At 50.4% G+C, this 15,982-nt stretch overlaps 1 protein-coding gene across 4 annotated transcripts in view; it reads left to right on the top strand.

Moving 5' to 3' along the window:
* Window positions 1–15,982, top strand: part of LOC146346468 (putative flap endonuclease 1 homolog) — a 25,902-nt gene extending 9,920 nt beyond the window's left edge. For 3 of the 4 annotated variants that reach the window (XM_084848496.1, XM_084848499.1, XM_084848497.1), the window contains 6 exons: window positions 4,072–4,205; window positions 9,340–9,400; window positions 10,196–10,327; window positions 10,902–11,053; window positions 12,307–12,454; window positions 15,166–15,982. In XM_084848496.1, coding sequence (XP_084704622.1) covers window positions 4,072–4,205; window positions 9,340–9,400; window positions 10,196–10,327; window positions 10,902–11,053; window positions 12,307–12,454; window positions 15,166–15,219 — 681 coding nt within the window. In that variant the 3' untranslated portion in view covers window positions 15,220–15,982. The remainder of the gene's footprint in view (window positions 1–4,071; window positions 4,206–9,339; window positions 9,401–10,195; window positions 10,328–10,901; window positions 11,054–12,306; window positions 12,455–15,165) is intronic. The other variant, XM_084848498.1, reaches the window with a different exon arrangement.

Below are 15,982 nucleotides of genomic sequence, written 5' to 3'. Positions count from 1 at the left end.
GTTCCTTCTGTTCTTTTTGAACAAGTTATATCCTTCAATTGCTGTATTCCAGTCATGAGAGTCATCCCACGAAGTCTCAGTTATACCTATCAAGTCATAATTTCCCTCTTGTATTAAGAGTTCAAGTTCGTTCTGTTTGTTTCCCATACTCTGGGCATTGGTGTATAGACATCGAAGACCATGTGCTTCGTATTCTGGCTTTCTTCCTACATGTGTCTGAAGACTATGATTGGGCGCTATTAGAGCTGTTCTCTCCGTTGCAGTGCATGAGCCTACGTCCATTGTTACCCCCAACTTTATATCTCCCTTCCCCGTAGGATTCAGTTTAAAGTCCTCCTGATGAAGTTCTTCATGCTGTGGCCAAACACATTCTTCCCATCCTTTGTGAGGTGCAACCCGTCCCTTGCCAACATCCCATCTTCCAGGAAGTATAGCCCGTGGTCCCAGAATCCAAATCTCTCTCGTCGACACCACCTTCGTAGCCAGTCATTCACCCAGAGTATTTTTCGTTGCCTTTCTATCCCTCTTCTAACTACTGGAAGGATGGATGAGAAAACTATCTGGGCCCCACAGTTCTTGAGTTTCCTCCCCAAAGCTTCAAAGTCTGACGTGATTTCTTCGTCGCTCCACTTGGCGGTATCATTTGTTCCCACATGGATGAGAAGAAAGGAATACCTGTCAGTGGGCTTTATGAGTGCAGGCAACCTTTCAGTTATGTCTCTAATCTGTCCTCCCGGGAGACAACATACCTGGCGAGTCCACGGGTCTTTGCGATATACTTGGGTTTCAATCCCACACAGCAAGGAGTCTCCCACTACTACTACTCTTCTCTTCTTCTTGTTGTAGGCCTGGGTTTCATTGCCTCTGCTTGACTGACCTTCAGCCTCTTGCTCGCTCTCATGAGGGGTCCCCTGTGATTCTTCCTTTGCAGGCTGTCCCCCGGTCTCATCCGCAAGTACCTGGAATCAGTTCCACAGCTCCACTGGTGCAGAGTGGCGTCTAGTTCTTCTTCTCCTAACTGTCACCCTTTTCCACGGAGTATCCTCTACTCCATTTTTCTTCACCTCAGCATTTCCCACTGCCTCATCTTGCTGTTGCTCTTCAAGCTTCTGGTCTTCCCTTTGCTGCTGTAGTTCCCCCCTTCTGTCCAAGAACTCTTCGTGTTCTCTTATTCCCCGGAGGGTCAACAGTCGCTGCTCCAGTCCACTTACTTTTTCTTCCAGCAGTGTGATCAACTTGCACTTGTTGCAGGTGTAGGCCATGTTGTTCTCAGGCAAGAAAACAAACATTGCACACACCTTGCAGGTCACCAGCACTGGAGAGTCTTGTCCTTCCATAGCCTCTTTTCCCTTTTTGTGTCTAGCTTTGTGATTGTTCTGGACTAGCCTGTGCCTGCTCCTCTAGTCAGTAGAGGTTAAAAGCAGAGTCCCACTGGTGTGGAAGTGTGTGTTACAAGACAAATAAATGAAAAAAAACAGTTAAAAAAGAAAAAAAAATGTTAGGGGCCTCCCCCTTGACTTCCCCTGCCGAACTCCCCTGGCCAACTCCTGTTTGCTCCCCCTGTCCGCTTGCTGTGGTCGCTCGCTCTCTGGAAGCCTGCTTGCTTCTGTAGTCCCTGGACCAGCTGGAGCAGCTTGCTCTGCTCTGCTCTGCTCTGCTCAGCTGGGAGGCGGGAAACAGAGGCTCACTGCCTCTGATAATGGAGGAAGCATATAGCCATCAGGTCTAGTAGCCATTGATAGACTTCTCCTCCATAAATTTGTATGAGAACATCAGAAGAGCCCTGCTGGATTGGACCAGGGGCCCATCTAGTCCAGCATGGGCCCTGTTTCTGATCACCTCCCACGTCTTTGTGGCAGAGAAGAGCCTCTGGAGCAGATCTAAATGCACAGGCAGGTCTGTGTGGGAGAGGCTGGTCCTTGAGATACCCCAGTCCTAAGCCCTTCAGGACTTTAAAAACCAGCTTGGAAACATACTGGGCACTGCTGTTGCTGTTTTAAAACTGGTGTGATTTGTTCAAAGTCCTGCAGCTAGTACTAGTCAGTCTTCAAAGGCAGCCCCGTGTACAGAGTATTACAGTAGTCCAAGTGGAATATTACCAGAGCATGGAGAACTGTGGCTTTGTGAGGCTGGGTCCTGTGACCTCATGGGCCCGTGGCTCAGAGGGCCAGTCCAAAGGCAGTCCAAAGTGTACAGAGTTGCAAGGGAGGAAGTGACCCAGGATGGATTAATCTGTACTTCTTAAGTGTCTGCAGGAAGCATTTTCAGACTTACAGAGCAATTCTGTGTCCCTAAACAAAGTCTGGGGGCCATAGTGTATTTCAGGTTCCTGGATCAGAGGTTGCAGACAGTGCTCTGGCCTTGGACCCAGGCAGCTGAGCTCCCCATTCCTCCCCCTTGCAGCCGACACAGAAGGAACTGTGCTGGCTGACTCTCCGAGGTCACAAAAGTGACCTCAGAGAGGGGTAAAGGGGGCGTTCCCGTGGGCAGGGAGGGGAGAGGACTGGAGAGGCTGCCTTATTGTCTGGTTGTTCAGGCACGCATTTGGGGTGGGTTAGGGTATTTTAGAAAATGTTTTTATTGTAGAATTTTATTGTTTTAAACTGTTTTATTATATGCTGCACATCGCCCAGAGTGGCTGGGTGACCAGCCAGATGGGCTATTAATAAATTTAATAAATAAATAAATAAATAAATAAATAAAGAGGCTGGCTTATGTCATATCCTGAGGCCTCTCCAGCTTCCTCCCCCCGCCCTTGCCTCAGCCCATCTTGCTGAAATGCAGAGCGGGAGGCGCAAGAGAGGTGGCGATCACCTCCGCTGCGTCTCCTGCACTGCACTGGGTACTTGTAAAGCCTCCGAGTTTGGAGACTTGCAAGTATCAAGGGCAGATCCCATAGGATTGTGCCCTTTAGCAATGAAGAGTCTTGTAGCATCTTAAAGACTAGCCTGTCAGGGTGGAAACTGAGCCGATAGAACCCCAGAGCAGTTCTGATTCTGAGGAGGAACAGCAATCCGTGGGAGAGGAGCGCGCTCATCTCCCACAGGCACAGCAGCTGGCAGAGATTCCTCCTGCCAGCATTCCTGAGAGAGATAGTGACCCTGGCAGCGAAAGAATGCGGGAGGGGGGCTTGCTAGACGCTTGATGCAGATGCAGGGAGTGACGAGTGATGGAGGGCGTGGAAAGGAGGCGTAGCGCCCGTTTGGCACGCAAGCAATGGCCACGTCCTGAGGACCCAAGGGTAAGAGGGAGGATCTCTCCCTAGCCCATAAGTTCAGGGTCTGCAAGTGATTATCCTTCAAACGGGGACCAACTGCCTAACCCGGAGCATAGGCTACTCTGCTGTTCCTTGCTTAGTCGCTGGTGATTAGCATCTGAAAGAGTCATTAAGCTGTAAAAGGATTAAAGCCTTGAAAAGAATCCTTTTGTCTGTGTCTTGAGTTAGCTATAGGAGTAGACTGAAAGAGGCTGCCAGGGCGCTCCTGACAGCGCCAATTTATTGTGGCATAAACTGTTGTGGACTACAGCCCACTTCATCCTATGCAATTCCGCTAAAGCTTCTGCCATAATAACCATGTTCCTCTTTCAGGTGCCACAGGACTCATCTTTATTTTTGCTACAACAGACTAATATGGCTCCCGTTCGGGACGTTGTTTTCGAACTTGCCCTTTTTTCCCTGCTCAGACAGCTCATTTAATTCACTTTTCTACTGCAGGGTTTCTATTTCATGCTAAAGAGTGTTCGCTTGGTCCTGGAAACATAAAGGGAAATGCATGGAAAATTAGCAGGATGTTCGCTTCCTGGCATGGCTCAGGCAAAGAGAAAAGGTGCAATGGCAGCAGGGTAGTTTGGATGTACTTCTGCATGTGGCTTTTGGGATCCTCGTTGTGGCCCAAAAGACAGGCAGCAGCCAAACTGGAAACTCAAACCAAGATGGAGATAGATAAAAACCTGTCTCCGTCTTGGGTTAGAATATTGGGCATTAAACACAGAATGTTCTTGGGCCTAATGCAGTATATTCCTACACTGGCACTACAGGGGCTTCTTTCCCTCCTTTTGTCTGGGTCATAGGCTCCAGCTGAGGCAGAAGCTACCTGTGCAGCTCTGGTGAAATCCGGACACGCCTGGTGCACAGCCACGGAAGACATGGACGCGTTGCCTTTTGGAAGCATGAGGCTCCTGCGGCATCTTAATGTTAAGGCTCGGTGAGCATGCCAGACATGGCTTTATTTGTTCCAGGGCTCAACCTTGAAACATGAGAAGAAGTCATATAATCTCTGGGCATGTGCAGAGTCCCTGTCTCTCACACCTGAGTAACCACAGCCAGCTCCTGCAGATCTGAGGCAGAGAGCAAGAGAGAAAGGTTTCCAGGAGAGACTGTGTAGCTTCCAGGGATGTCTGAGCCTCAGGATCTCTAGTTTTAGAAGCAAAGCACTGAGCATGGCAGTGTTACAGGTGAGTGGCCAGGACATGTTGGGGAGGCCGCCTGGTTTGGCACGAAGGCAAAGCGAAGCCAAGTTCTGGCTTCCAGTGCAGCAAGGCAAAGGCAAGAAGTCAGGACACAGGTAACACCAGGAGATGCTCCAGCTGGAGACTTACAGGAGCAAAGTTTAAAGGGGCAGAGCCTGCTGCAGCAGCAGTCGGCCCAAACAGCGCACACTAGGGGGCAAATCCAGTCCACCTCGCCTTCATTAAGATCTGCCCAAAAACACACCGAAAGGGGCGTGGGGTGAGGGTCCTCAGTGGCAGGGTGGATCCAAAAGAAGGCAGGAGGGACCGGTGTGCCTTGACCATAGCCTGCAAATGCACCTTGTCCTAGGCTGTCGGCATAGCCTGCTTCAGCAGCTGTGGACTAACAGTGCCGGAGAGACTGTGGGCTTTTGCCGGGAGTCTAGAGAGCCGGGGGTGTCCTGCTATGGCTGGGTCAGACTCCGCATTAGGGCAAACTAAGGGGCAAATCCAGCAGCAAGTTGGCAAACAAGCAAAAGGTCAAGCACAGTTGGTGTCGTTCGGGCAAGAGGGCAGCTCGAGGCAGGAGTGGTCAGTAAACAGGCGAGAGTTAAAGGCTCAGCATCACCAGGCAAGAAGGAGAGTTCCAGGAGGAAGGTCGGAGGTGCAGCCACGGTTCAACACAGGCAAGAGGCAAAAACAAGCCCAGTCCACGAGGCAGATCAAGCAGGGGTCCAAAGGCCAGCGACACGGGAGAGTCAGTCCCAGAGCAAGGTCAGAGAATCATAGAATAGTAGGGTTGGAAGGGGCCTACAAGGCCATCGAGTCCAACCCCCTGCTCAATGCAGGAATCCAAGTCAGAGCATCCCTGGCAGATGGCTGTCCAGCCTCGTCTTGAACGCCTCCAGTGTGGGAGAGCCCACCGCCTCCCTAGGCAATTGGTTCCATTGTCGTATTGCTCTAACAGTCAGGACCTTTTTCCTGATGTTCAGCCAGAATCTGGCTTCCTGTCACTTGAGCCCATTATTCCGTGTCCTGCACTCTGGGATGATCGAGAAGCGATCCTAGCCTTCCTCTCTGGGACAACCTTTCAAGTACTTGAAGAGCGCTATCCTATCTCCCCTCAGTCTTCTCTTCTCAAGGCTAAACATGCCCAGTTCTTTCAGTCTCTCTTCATAGGGCTTTGTTTCCAGGCCCCTGATCACCTTGGTTGCCCTGCTCTGAACCCTCTCCAGCTTGTCTGCATCCTTCTTAAAGTGCGGTGCCCAGAACTGGACACAGTACTCCAGATGAGGCCTAACCAGTGCTGAGTAGAGGGGAACTAGTCCTTCCCAGGATTTGGAAGCTATGCTTCTATGAATGCAGCCCAAAAGAGCATTTGCCTTTTTTGCAGCCACATCACTTTGTTGCCTCATATTCAGCTTGTGATCAACAACAATTCCAAGATCTTTCTCACTTGTAGTGTGGTTGAGCCACGTATCCCCCATCTTGTAACTGTGCATTTGGTTTCTTTTTCCTAGGTGCAGAACTTGGCATTTCTCCCTATTCAATGTCATTCTGTTGTTTTCTGCCCAGCACTCCAGTCTATCACTTTGATCACTTTGAATTTTGTTTCTGTCTTCCAAAGTATTAGCTGTCCCGTCCAATTTTGTGTCATCTGCAAATTTGATCAGCATTCCTGCACCTCCTCCTCCAAGTCATTAATACAAATCTTGAAGAGCACTGGGCCCAGGACTGAGCCCTGCGGTATCACACTCGTTACCTCTCCCCAGTTTGAGAAGGTCCCATTGATAAGCACTTCTTGACTCTGATTCTGTAGCCAACTGTGGATCCACCGGATCGTTGTTTCATCTAGCCCACTTTGAGCTAGTTTGCTCATCAGGATATCATGGGGCACTTTGTCGAAAGCTTTGCTGAAGTCGAGGAATATGATGTCTACAGCATTCCCATGGTCTACAAGGGAGGTGACTTGATCAAAAAATGAGATCAGATTCATCTGGCAGGACTTGTTCTTGACAAATCCATCTTGGCTTCGAGTAATCACGGCATTGTTTTCAAGGTGCTTCCAGATGGATTGCTTTACCATCTGCTCCAGAATTTTCCTAGGGATTGATGTCAGACTGACTGGTCTGTAGTTCCCAGGTTCCTCCATTTTACCCTTTTTGAAGATAGGGACAACATTAGCCCTCCTCCAGTCCTCTGGCACTTCCCCCGTCCTCCATGATTTTTCAAAGAGAATAGACAGTGGTTCTGAGAGTTCTTCTGCCAGTCCCTTTATTACTCTAGGATGCAGTTCATCTGGCCCTGGAGATTTGAACTCATTCAAAGTAATGAGGTGTTCCTTGACCATATGCCTATCGATCTCAAGCTGCAATCGTGCCCCTTCAGCCTGTACTTCGCCTTTGCCAGGGGGCTCCTAGACCCTCTTTTGGGAGAAGACTGAGCCAAAGTAGGAATTGAGCACCTCTGCCTTTTCTTTGTCATCTGCTATTGTTTTGCCATCCTTATTTAATATCTGAAACACCATTTCTTTCCTCTGCCTTTTACTATGCACGTAGCTGAAGAAAGCCTTTTTGTTGCTTTTAGCCTCCCTTGCTAACCTCAGCTCGTTCTCAGCTTTAGCCTTCCTGACACCATCCCTGCAATTCTGTGCTACCTGCCTGTACTCTTCCTTTGTTGCTTGGCCTTCTCTCCACTCCGTCTATGTGTGCTTTTTTGTTTTCAGGTCATCTCTAAGCTTTTTGTGAAGCCACATTGGCTTCTTCTGTTGTCTTCCACCTTTTCTTCTTGTTGGAATGGTTTGTAATTGTGCCTTGAGAATTTCCTTTTTTAAAAGCTCCCACCCATCTTGGACTCTTTTTGTCATTAGAGTCGCTTGCCATGGGACCTTACTGATCATTGTTCTGAGTTTATTAAAATCAGCTTTCCTAAAATCCAGGGTACGCGTTTGACTACACTTGGCTTTTGCTTCCCTTAGAACCAAGAACTCAAGTGCAATATGGTCGCTTTCCCCCAGAGTTCGTGTAACTGCTACTTTATCCACTAAGTCATCTCTGTTGGTTAGGATCAAGTCAAGGATAGCCGATCCTCTAGTTCCTTCCTCTACTTTCTGTAGGAGGAAGTTATCCGCCACACAAGTCAGGAATTTCCTGGAGGGGCCATGTTTTGCAGAATTTGTCTCCCAACAAATATCGGGGAAATTGAAGTCCCCCATTACTACTACATCATGCTTCCTTGAAACATTGGCTATTTGCTTTTCAAAAGTTTCATCCTCGTCTTCTCCTTGGTTGGGTGGCCGGTAGTAGACTCCGACTACCATGCTGCTTTTATTCTTTGCTCCATTAATTTTGATCCAGATGCTCTCGATGGGGCTACCAAGCTCCTCCTCCTGTATTTCTGTGCAGAGAGATGTATTTTTTACATACAGTGCAACCCCACCTCCCTTTTTGTTCCTCCTGTTCTTTTTGTACAAGTTATATCCTTCAGTTGCTGTATTCCAGTCATGAGAGTCATCCCACCAAGTCTCAGTTACACCTGTCAGGTCATAATTTCCCTCCTGTATTAAGAGTTCCAGTTCGTTCTGCTCGTTTCCCATACTCTGGGCCCATGGGGGTTCGCTGTGCTGGAGGAGGCAGCGCAGCATCGCTCCAGCAGGTGCCAGACTGGATGTGACAGCTTCTGTAGCCTGAGCTCCCAGAGCCCCAGCCGAGGTTCAGCTGCAGTTCATCACAGGCCCTCTGGCAAAAGTCCTACTCCTGGTGAGCCTTGCTCACAAGGAGACCTTTACTCTTGAGGAGCCTGTCTGCAGATGGGCACTCCTTCGCCTGGCCATGGCCTGCGCCTGTGCCTTCAGGCACCGACGTCCTCGGGGGCTGCGGGTGGCTCAGCATCTCCTCTGGCTCAGGAGCAGAGCACGCCACCTTTCGAGGGGGAAAATCTGAAGCCGGCTCTCCCGAGGGCTTCCTGGTCAGCCCAGGACCCCTTGAAGCAGTGTCTTCCCTGGGACGTCTGCCTCAGGAGGCTCCAGGCTGTCCTCTGAAGAGGCTGCCTCTGGGCAGGGAGGCAGGTCAGGGAAGGCACCGTGACCCACTCTGGCTGGAGAGGTGCTGGCAAAATGGCCTCCTCTTGCTCGGATGCCTTCAAGGCCAGCAGGGTTGTCTGCAGCTGGCTCTGAGGCCCTTTTCCGGCTCAGACGCTTCCTCAGAATCCCTGGCCTCATCCCCCGGAGAAGGGGAGCTGGACTCCAGGGTCATGTCAGGAGGACACGGGACATGGAAGGTGGAAAATCAGGCAGCAGTGACCCAACGGTGGCTGCGTAAAGGATACTTCAGCTCTCCGGGGTCAAGGGTGGGTTTGATGTGGTGGAAGATGGAATGCTAGCGAGGCAGAGAGAGGGAGAGAAGAAATCGGGGGGAGTGGAAGACGAGTGAGAGATGGAGAATCGTCCTGCCCTTCTTTTTGATCTGCCAATGAACGCATCGAAAGGGGAGGGGGCATGAGGGTCCTCAGACGTCAGGTGGATCCAGAGGAGGGCAGGAAGACCCAGCGTGCCTTGGCTGTGGCCTGAAAGCGTGCCTTGTTCTAGGCTATCAGCTTTTTTAATCAGCTAACATTTCCAGACAAAATGGATACTTTGAGTCGAGGTGTTCGTGTGGGGAGAAAATGGTGGGTGGGGTGAGCTGGCCCTCTCTGGTAACATCTCCTTTTGAGTTGATGAGTGCAATGGGGATCCAGACTCTTGGGCCAGGATGCCCAAGAAGCCTCCGGTGGAATAAGCCACTGGATGGGGATTTCCTTGGCTGGTCATGGCGGGGTGGAGTGGGTGCAAGGGCCTCTGCTACTTTGCCTGGATGAAAATGGCTCCTCTGTGGCTTGCTCTGCCTTCTCTAGTGACTTGGAAGAGATCTCCTTGCCCGTGGTTCTGCAACAGCTACGCCTGACTCGGGAGCAGGTGAGGGTGCTGCTAGTGGCCAGGGTGCTGTAATCCTTTTCTCCCCCTCCCTCCCAAATACAGTCCCTTCTGTTCTCGCCACTCCTGGGCCACCGCTCTCCATCACTACAGTCTTTGGTGTGAGGCGGGGATGCAAAACGCGTGACTCCCCAGATGTCGTTGGACTGCAGTTCCCATCCTTCTTCACCATTGTCTATGCTGGCTAGGGCTGATGGGAGTTGCAGGCCAACAACATCTGGAGGGCCTCACGTTCCCCACCCCTGGTGTAAGGACTGGCCTGGTCAATACTTCAAGCTGCTGGCAGTGCAGCTCACCAACACCAGTTTTAGAGATGTGGGCTGTCCAGGGTGTGTCGGGCCAAGATTGACACCCATCAGGATTTGCAAGGTCAGTCACCTTGTCAGCGGGCCTTCTATGCATCTCTTTGCAGATGGGAGACAGGAGCAGACAGACCACTGGATGTGGTTTTGGGTCTTCCCAGGTTCTCCTTTTGTACATTCTTGCTCCTGACTGGCTGAGCCGTTCCATTGGAATGAATCCTCATGTGTATGCATGTGGCATCCACTTACGCTGCTTTGCTTCCATGTTGTCATCCACTCTTATCTCCAACATCGCTTAATTGTTGCAATTTCCTCCTGGATTTCCACAGATTGAGAGCAGGGTCCAGGGAGGTGTGGCACTGCAGAATTAGGACTGGGTATTGTTGTCCATGTTGCCCTGTGAAACGATGCCTGATTTCTTCTTCTTCTTCCTCCCACCCCCCATCCCTGCCCGGCTTCCCTTTCTCGAATTCAGTTTGTGGACCTCTGCATCCTGCTGGGCTGTGATTACTGTGAAAAGATCCCAAAATTTGGCCCCAAAAAGGCTCTGAAGCTGATGCAGCAACACGGGAGCATCGAGCAGATTTTGCAGCACACCAGTCGCCAGGTGCCAGGGCCGTGTCTTTTCTGCCACATAAGCCCCGCGACCTCCATCCTCCCCCTTGGCCAGTGTGAGCTGTGATATGGATGTGGGGATAGAGGTCAGTGGGAAGCTTGCCCGTTCCTACAGCCCAACACACAGAAATTTAGCAGGTGAAGCTTGTTCCTGGCGTGGAGTTGAAACCTTCACCTGCTAAATTTCTGTGTGTTGTGCAGTCATGCAAAGTTCCCTAGGGAGGGAGTTCTAAGTGGGGGCCACCACAGAAAAAGCCCTCCCTCTAGTAGCCACCTGTCTAGCTTTGTATTGGGGGAAGGGACCTCCATTGCTGATCTCAATGGACAGGGCCATAAGGTTGCAGATGGTCATTTAGCCCACCCTTCCCCAACCTGGCACCCTCCAGATGGATTGGACTGCAACTCCCATCATCCCCTGCTGGGAATGATGGGAGTTGCAGTCCAGCCCATCTGGAGGGTACCAGGTTGGGGAAGGCTGATTTAGCCACTACTGGCCCCAGCCAGGGAGAGGGGTGAAGGATGTGTACTTTTCCCTCCTGTTGGTTCCAGTGTTCTGCTCTTTGCAGAAGCACCCGCAGCCTGACGGGTGGCCCCTGGAGGAGACACGCCGGCTCTTTCTGCAGCCAGAGGTGACCGAGCCAGGCCAGGTGGTGCTGGAATGGCGGGAGCCCGACGAGGAGGGGCTGGTGCAGTTCCTTTCTCATGAGAAGCACATGAAGTGAGTGCTGCCGCCCCGGCGGGACACCTGTGGGCGCGCAGGCCTGGCTGGATGACGCAGGCCTGGGGAGGCGCTGGGGTGGGTTTGGATGGGCTGGGCAATCGCTTTCTTGCTCAGTCAACTGCTGGTCTGGCCAACGTGCTGTCAGCAAACAGAGCATGATGGGGGTTCTTTCCCTGCCCCCACTCCACCTTTTGAGCGACAGCTTTGACTCCATTTGCATCTGGCAATTTTACTGCTGTTTCCGTTGCCAGTGTATCACTTATTTAGTGCGTGCCAGGTGCTGTATGTAAATTAGGGGTGTCAGAGCCCTGGAGTACTTAATGGTGCGTGTCGGATGGACAAGCTGGGAATGAAGGAGCGAGCTCAGGAATGAAAACATGGGAGGGGGGTTGCTGGCGGCAAGGGTGGGGCAAAGGCCGCTTGAAAGGGCTTCCTTGGAAGGATTCTGAAAAGCGGGAGTGCCGTGATGAGCAGGAAGCAGAGGCTGTCCCAGGCAGAGGAGGCCGCGTGCCAGAGGGCAGAGAGAGGAAAGTGGGGGGAGGAGATGAGAGGGCAGGTTTCAAATCAGCTGGTGAACAGGGAACAGAGTAGAAGGGGATAATTTTGGCAAGGGCATCTTAATCACCCCCCCTCCCCTGCCGGGCAGTATGGTGGAGAGAGCTGTACCCACCTACTGACATTTTCCCTTCTCTGACAGCCCAGGAGATCTCTTCCATGTGATCACAGGGAAGGGAGGTTGAAACCTCTCCTCCTCTGTTATCACCCCTTTGGGTTGCTCAGCTGATCAACGGGAAGTGGGGCTGTGGAGGGGCAGGGTTGAGAAAAGTGAGTGGAGCCTGGGGGCAGCCCCGTTGGCTGCATTTGGCTGAAGGGCCGGGGGTTCCCTAGCCCTGATCTAGATGCTGGACTTGAAAGTTTTATTTGATCCTGCAAGGCTTTTCTTACGTTTTTACAATTGTCTGTTTTGCCTAAGAAGAGGGTTCAGTCTCCCTCTGGAATGATTCAAAACACAGCAGCCACGAGAACCCACATCTGCATGTTCTGGGCCCCACCGCAACAACGTGCAGCTTGCTCTGGCTTGGGCGCAAGTCCTTTTGCAGGGGCCGGTGCCTGATATAGGACACGGAGGTCTTTGCACATGAAAAGGTCCGCCTCCTCCTCCACCACATTTCCTGGTTTCTTCGCCCATTTCTCTTGTTTGCTAGTTTTACTGCTACGTAGAGCCTTTGACCCGAGCCCCTCTTTCACAGAGAGAGTCGGGTTCGTTGTCGGATGAAAAAGTGGCGAGAGGCCTGCCTGAAGCAAACTCAAGCCCAAGGGCTGGGCTCCATGACTAAGGACCGCCAAGGGCAGCAGACCATGAGTGACTTCTTCCAGGTGAAGAAACGCCAGGACAAGGTGAGGAAAGAGAGCTTTCTTCCTCCCCTGCAAGTCAAAACAGGATTTTTCCAAACTGGCTGATGGCAAAGAGAATGCCAGATGGGATTCGGTGTAAAGTAATGCACAAGGTGGGACCAAATATCCTAACTTCACAAGTAATGGCATATGAATTGGCGATGCCTACCCAGGAACGGGTCCATGGGTTTTGGTGGAAAGCTCCGTGAGAATGTCAGTCCAGCATGCAGTGACAGTGAAACCAAGGACGTTCGGTGTTGGGAATTAATAGGGAAGGGATTGAAAGCAAGTCCACATTGGGCTGTTTTGGGGGCTCCCCCTCTTGGCGTTTTCTTCCCTAAAGATTTTTTGTACTGCCTGCTACCTCCCTCTTGGGCATGGATGGTGCCCTTCTGGCTGCATACTGCCTGGCATTTGACGCCTGAACATTGGAAACAGAAGGAATGGTGATAGGGCTATTTTATGTTATTGTTTTATTTATTTAAGAAACCTAATAGCTGCCTTCCAAAAAGCAATGTTTCCCCAAGGGTATTTGAACATGGAGATAATTTCTTTCTCGCACGTGTGCATTACTAGAACTTGGGTTTGTTCAGTGAAATTGATAGGTGGTAAGTTCAGGGTAAACAAAAAAGAGCATGCTGTCATGCAAAACACAATTTAAATTATGGAATTGACAGGTTCAGAATTTTGTGTTGTCTCTTAGAATAAGTTTATTTATCTATTTATTAATAATACTTAAATACAGCTTAATAGAAGAAAAAACCTCCCAAGTGGTTCACACACAAATATTAAAGATCATATTTAAATACACCATTAAAAGCAATTTTAATTACAACAATACAAATACATTTACAATAAATTAAAAACTATGTCAAACTACTATAACAGTACAGGAACAGGACAGAAACAGGAACAGAACAGGAACAACACAAGTGGGGTACCGCAGGGCTCAGTCCTGGGCCCAGTGCTCTTCAACAGTTGTATTAATGACTTGGAGGAGGAGGTGCAGGGAATGCTGATCACATTTGCAGATGACACAAAACTGGGTGGGATAGCTAATACTTCGGAAGACAGAAACAAAATTCAAAGTGATCTAGATAGACTGGAGTGCTTGGCAGAAAACAACAGAATGACATTGAATAGGGATAAATGCCAAGTTCTGCACCTAGGAAAAAGAAACCAAATGCACAGTTACAAGATGTGGGATACGTGGCTCAACAACACTACAAGCGAGAAGTATCTTGGAATTGTTGTCCATCACAAGCTGAATATGAGCCAACAATGTGATGTGGCTGCAAAAAAGGCAATGCTCTTTTGGGCTGCATTAATAGAATCATAGCTTCCAAATCCCAGGAAGGACTAGTTCCTCTCTACTCAGCACTGGTTAGGCCTCATCTGGAGTACTGTGTCCAGTTCTGGGCACCGCACTTTAAGAAGGATGCAGACAAGCTGGAGAGGGTTCAGAGGAGGGCAACAAAGATGATCAGGGGCCTGGAAACAAAGCCCTATGAAGAGAGACTGAAAGGACTGGACATGTTTAGCCTTGAGAAGAGAAGACTGAGGGGAGATATGATAGCGCTCTTCAAGTACTTGAAAAGTTGTAACAGAGAGGAAGGCCAGGATCTCTTCTTGATCATCCCAGAGTGCAGGACATGGAATAATAGGCTCAAGTGACAGGAAACCAGATTCCGGCTGAACATCAGGAACAACTTCCTGACTGTTAGAGCAATATGGCAATGGAACCCATTCCCTAGGGAGGTGGTGGGCTCTCCCACACTGGAGGCATTCAAGACGAGGCTGGACAGCCATCTGTCAGGGATGCTCAGACTTGGATTCCTGCACTGAGCAGGGGGTTGGACTCGATGGCCTTGTAGGCCCCTTCCAACCCTACTATTCTATGATTCTACAAGGAACAGTAAGACAGAGCACCATATGATTGATTACAATTGTTTACAAGCCAGAGGAGACCTGGTGCTCTAAAAATAGTCATGCGGATTCATGGAGGAGCTGCCTACCAATGGGTATTAGCCATGGCAGATAAGAAAACTGAGCCTTCACATTCTCGGGCAGGGCAGGAGTCGAGGACAAGCAACCAGGAATGGCTTTCCCATCGTGTCCTGCCGTGCTTGAATTCCTCCAATGGGCATCTACCAGGCCACTGCCCAAAACGAGGTCTGTCCAGAGCCACCCAGGCAGTTCTTACATTCTTTGGGGCAGGTATAAACAGGACACGTCTACAGGTCACAGCAGGAACGGGAAGGAGCATCTCTGCAAATAGAGTCAGGGGGTGAGGGAAGGGAGAGGGGCCCCCTTTGCCAGTGTTGCAGCCAGGTGAGAGAGGAACACAGGGACGGGTAGCGATTGGATTGGGGCTGCCAGACCAGGCAGGTGCCTTATCTATGCTACCACTTTAACTGGGGAGAAGGGATTTTGGACTGGGCAGCCATGGGCTCAAATCTCTTCTCAGCTGTGTATGCAGGTCACTGTACCTTTGCTTCAGTCTCCCCATTTGTAAAAGGGAGTAATGACAGCTGGACAAATGGGATAACTGCTGTAATACACCCCAAGCTCTAAAGCATGCTGAACATGACTAGAAGTGGCCAGGAGACAGAAACAGCTGTTGCCTTGCCCTGCGTTGTGCTGCACAAAGCCTTGTGGCAACGTTGAACTGGGTTACATGCTCCTCATTTTGACTGGGCCGTTCCTCTCTACAGGCAGCCAGCGCCCAGCCTCACAGGAAGAGGCAGAAGAAAGACCAGCAGCAGTAAGGAATAACCGTGGGGACTTGAGCTCCCCTCCTCCGTGGCTTACAGCATCTGGATGCTAGCAAGGCCCTGGACACCTGAGCCCACCAGACACCTGAGCTCACCCAAGAGAGATGACGCACCTGGGCACAAATGGCAGTGCAGGCCAACAGAGGGGGCAGAGCCTGTGGGTTCTGAGGGTCCCAGCATGCACTGCATCACTGAGCAAGCCGTTCAAGGGTGGGATCCTGCGGCTGGAGTTTCTGCCACCTGAAGACGGGACTGTAGTCTTTGAGGCACATTTCCCCCCCACACACACCTTATAGGTAACACCACCCAATTTGGCTTCTGTTTTCTTTTTTCCCCTAGTGGCTACCCAAAATTAATCTCCAGCTTTGTTAATATAAAAACTGCTTTGTTTCTCTTTATCTTTGTTCTCTGCCTACCAAGGAACCTGTGCATTTCGCCGAAGGTTGGAGACAACTCCGACAAACCGTATTTTTTTTTTAATGGGGGAAACGTATTTCCATTTCATGTTTCTTTGTCCCAGCAGTCTGAGGAATAACCTGAAACCTGCGTAACACCTAGTCGAGCCTAATTCATTGAAGTCCTCCTCTCTTCCTACACTCCCTTCTCAAGACTCTTGACGATGCAGACGTCATGACTTCAAATCCTGCACCCCCAATTTGTGTAACATCCAACCTGATGAAGAGGTCTGGAGATCTCAAATGCTTGCTCAAAATGTTGTGCATTTTTAATAAAGGTATTATGTAAATGTTTCTTATGG

This window comes from Heloderma suspectum, chromosome 4, assembly GCF_057233095.1.
Source record: "Heloderma suspectum isolate Gila_16-S chromosome 4, 16-S_ref, whole genome shotgun sequence".
Taxonomy (NCBI): Eukaryota; Metazoa; Chordata; class Lepidosauria; order Squamata; family Helodermatidae; genus Heloderma; species Heloderma suspectum.
The sequence above is the reverse complement of the archived record's forward strand: the minus strand, read 5'-3'. Positions and strand labels throughout refer to the sequence as shown.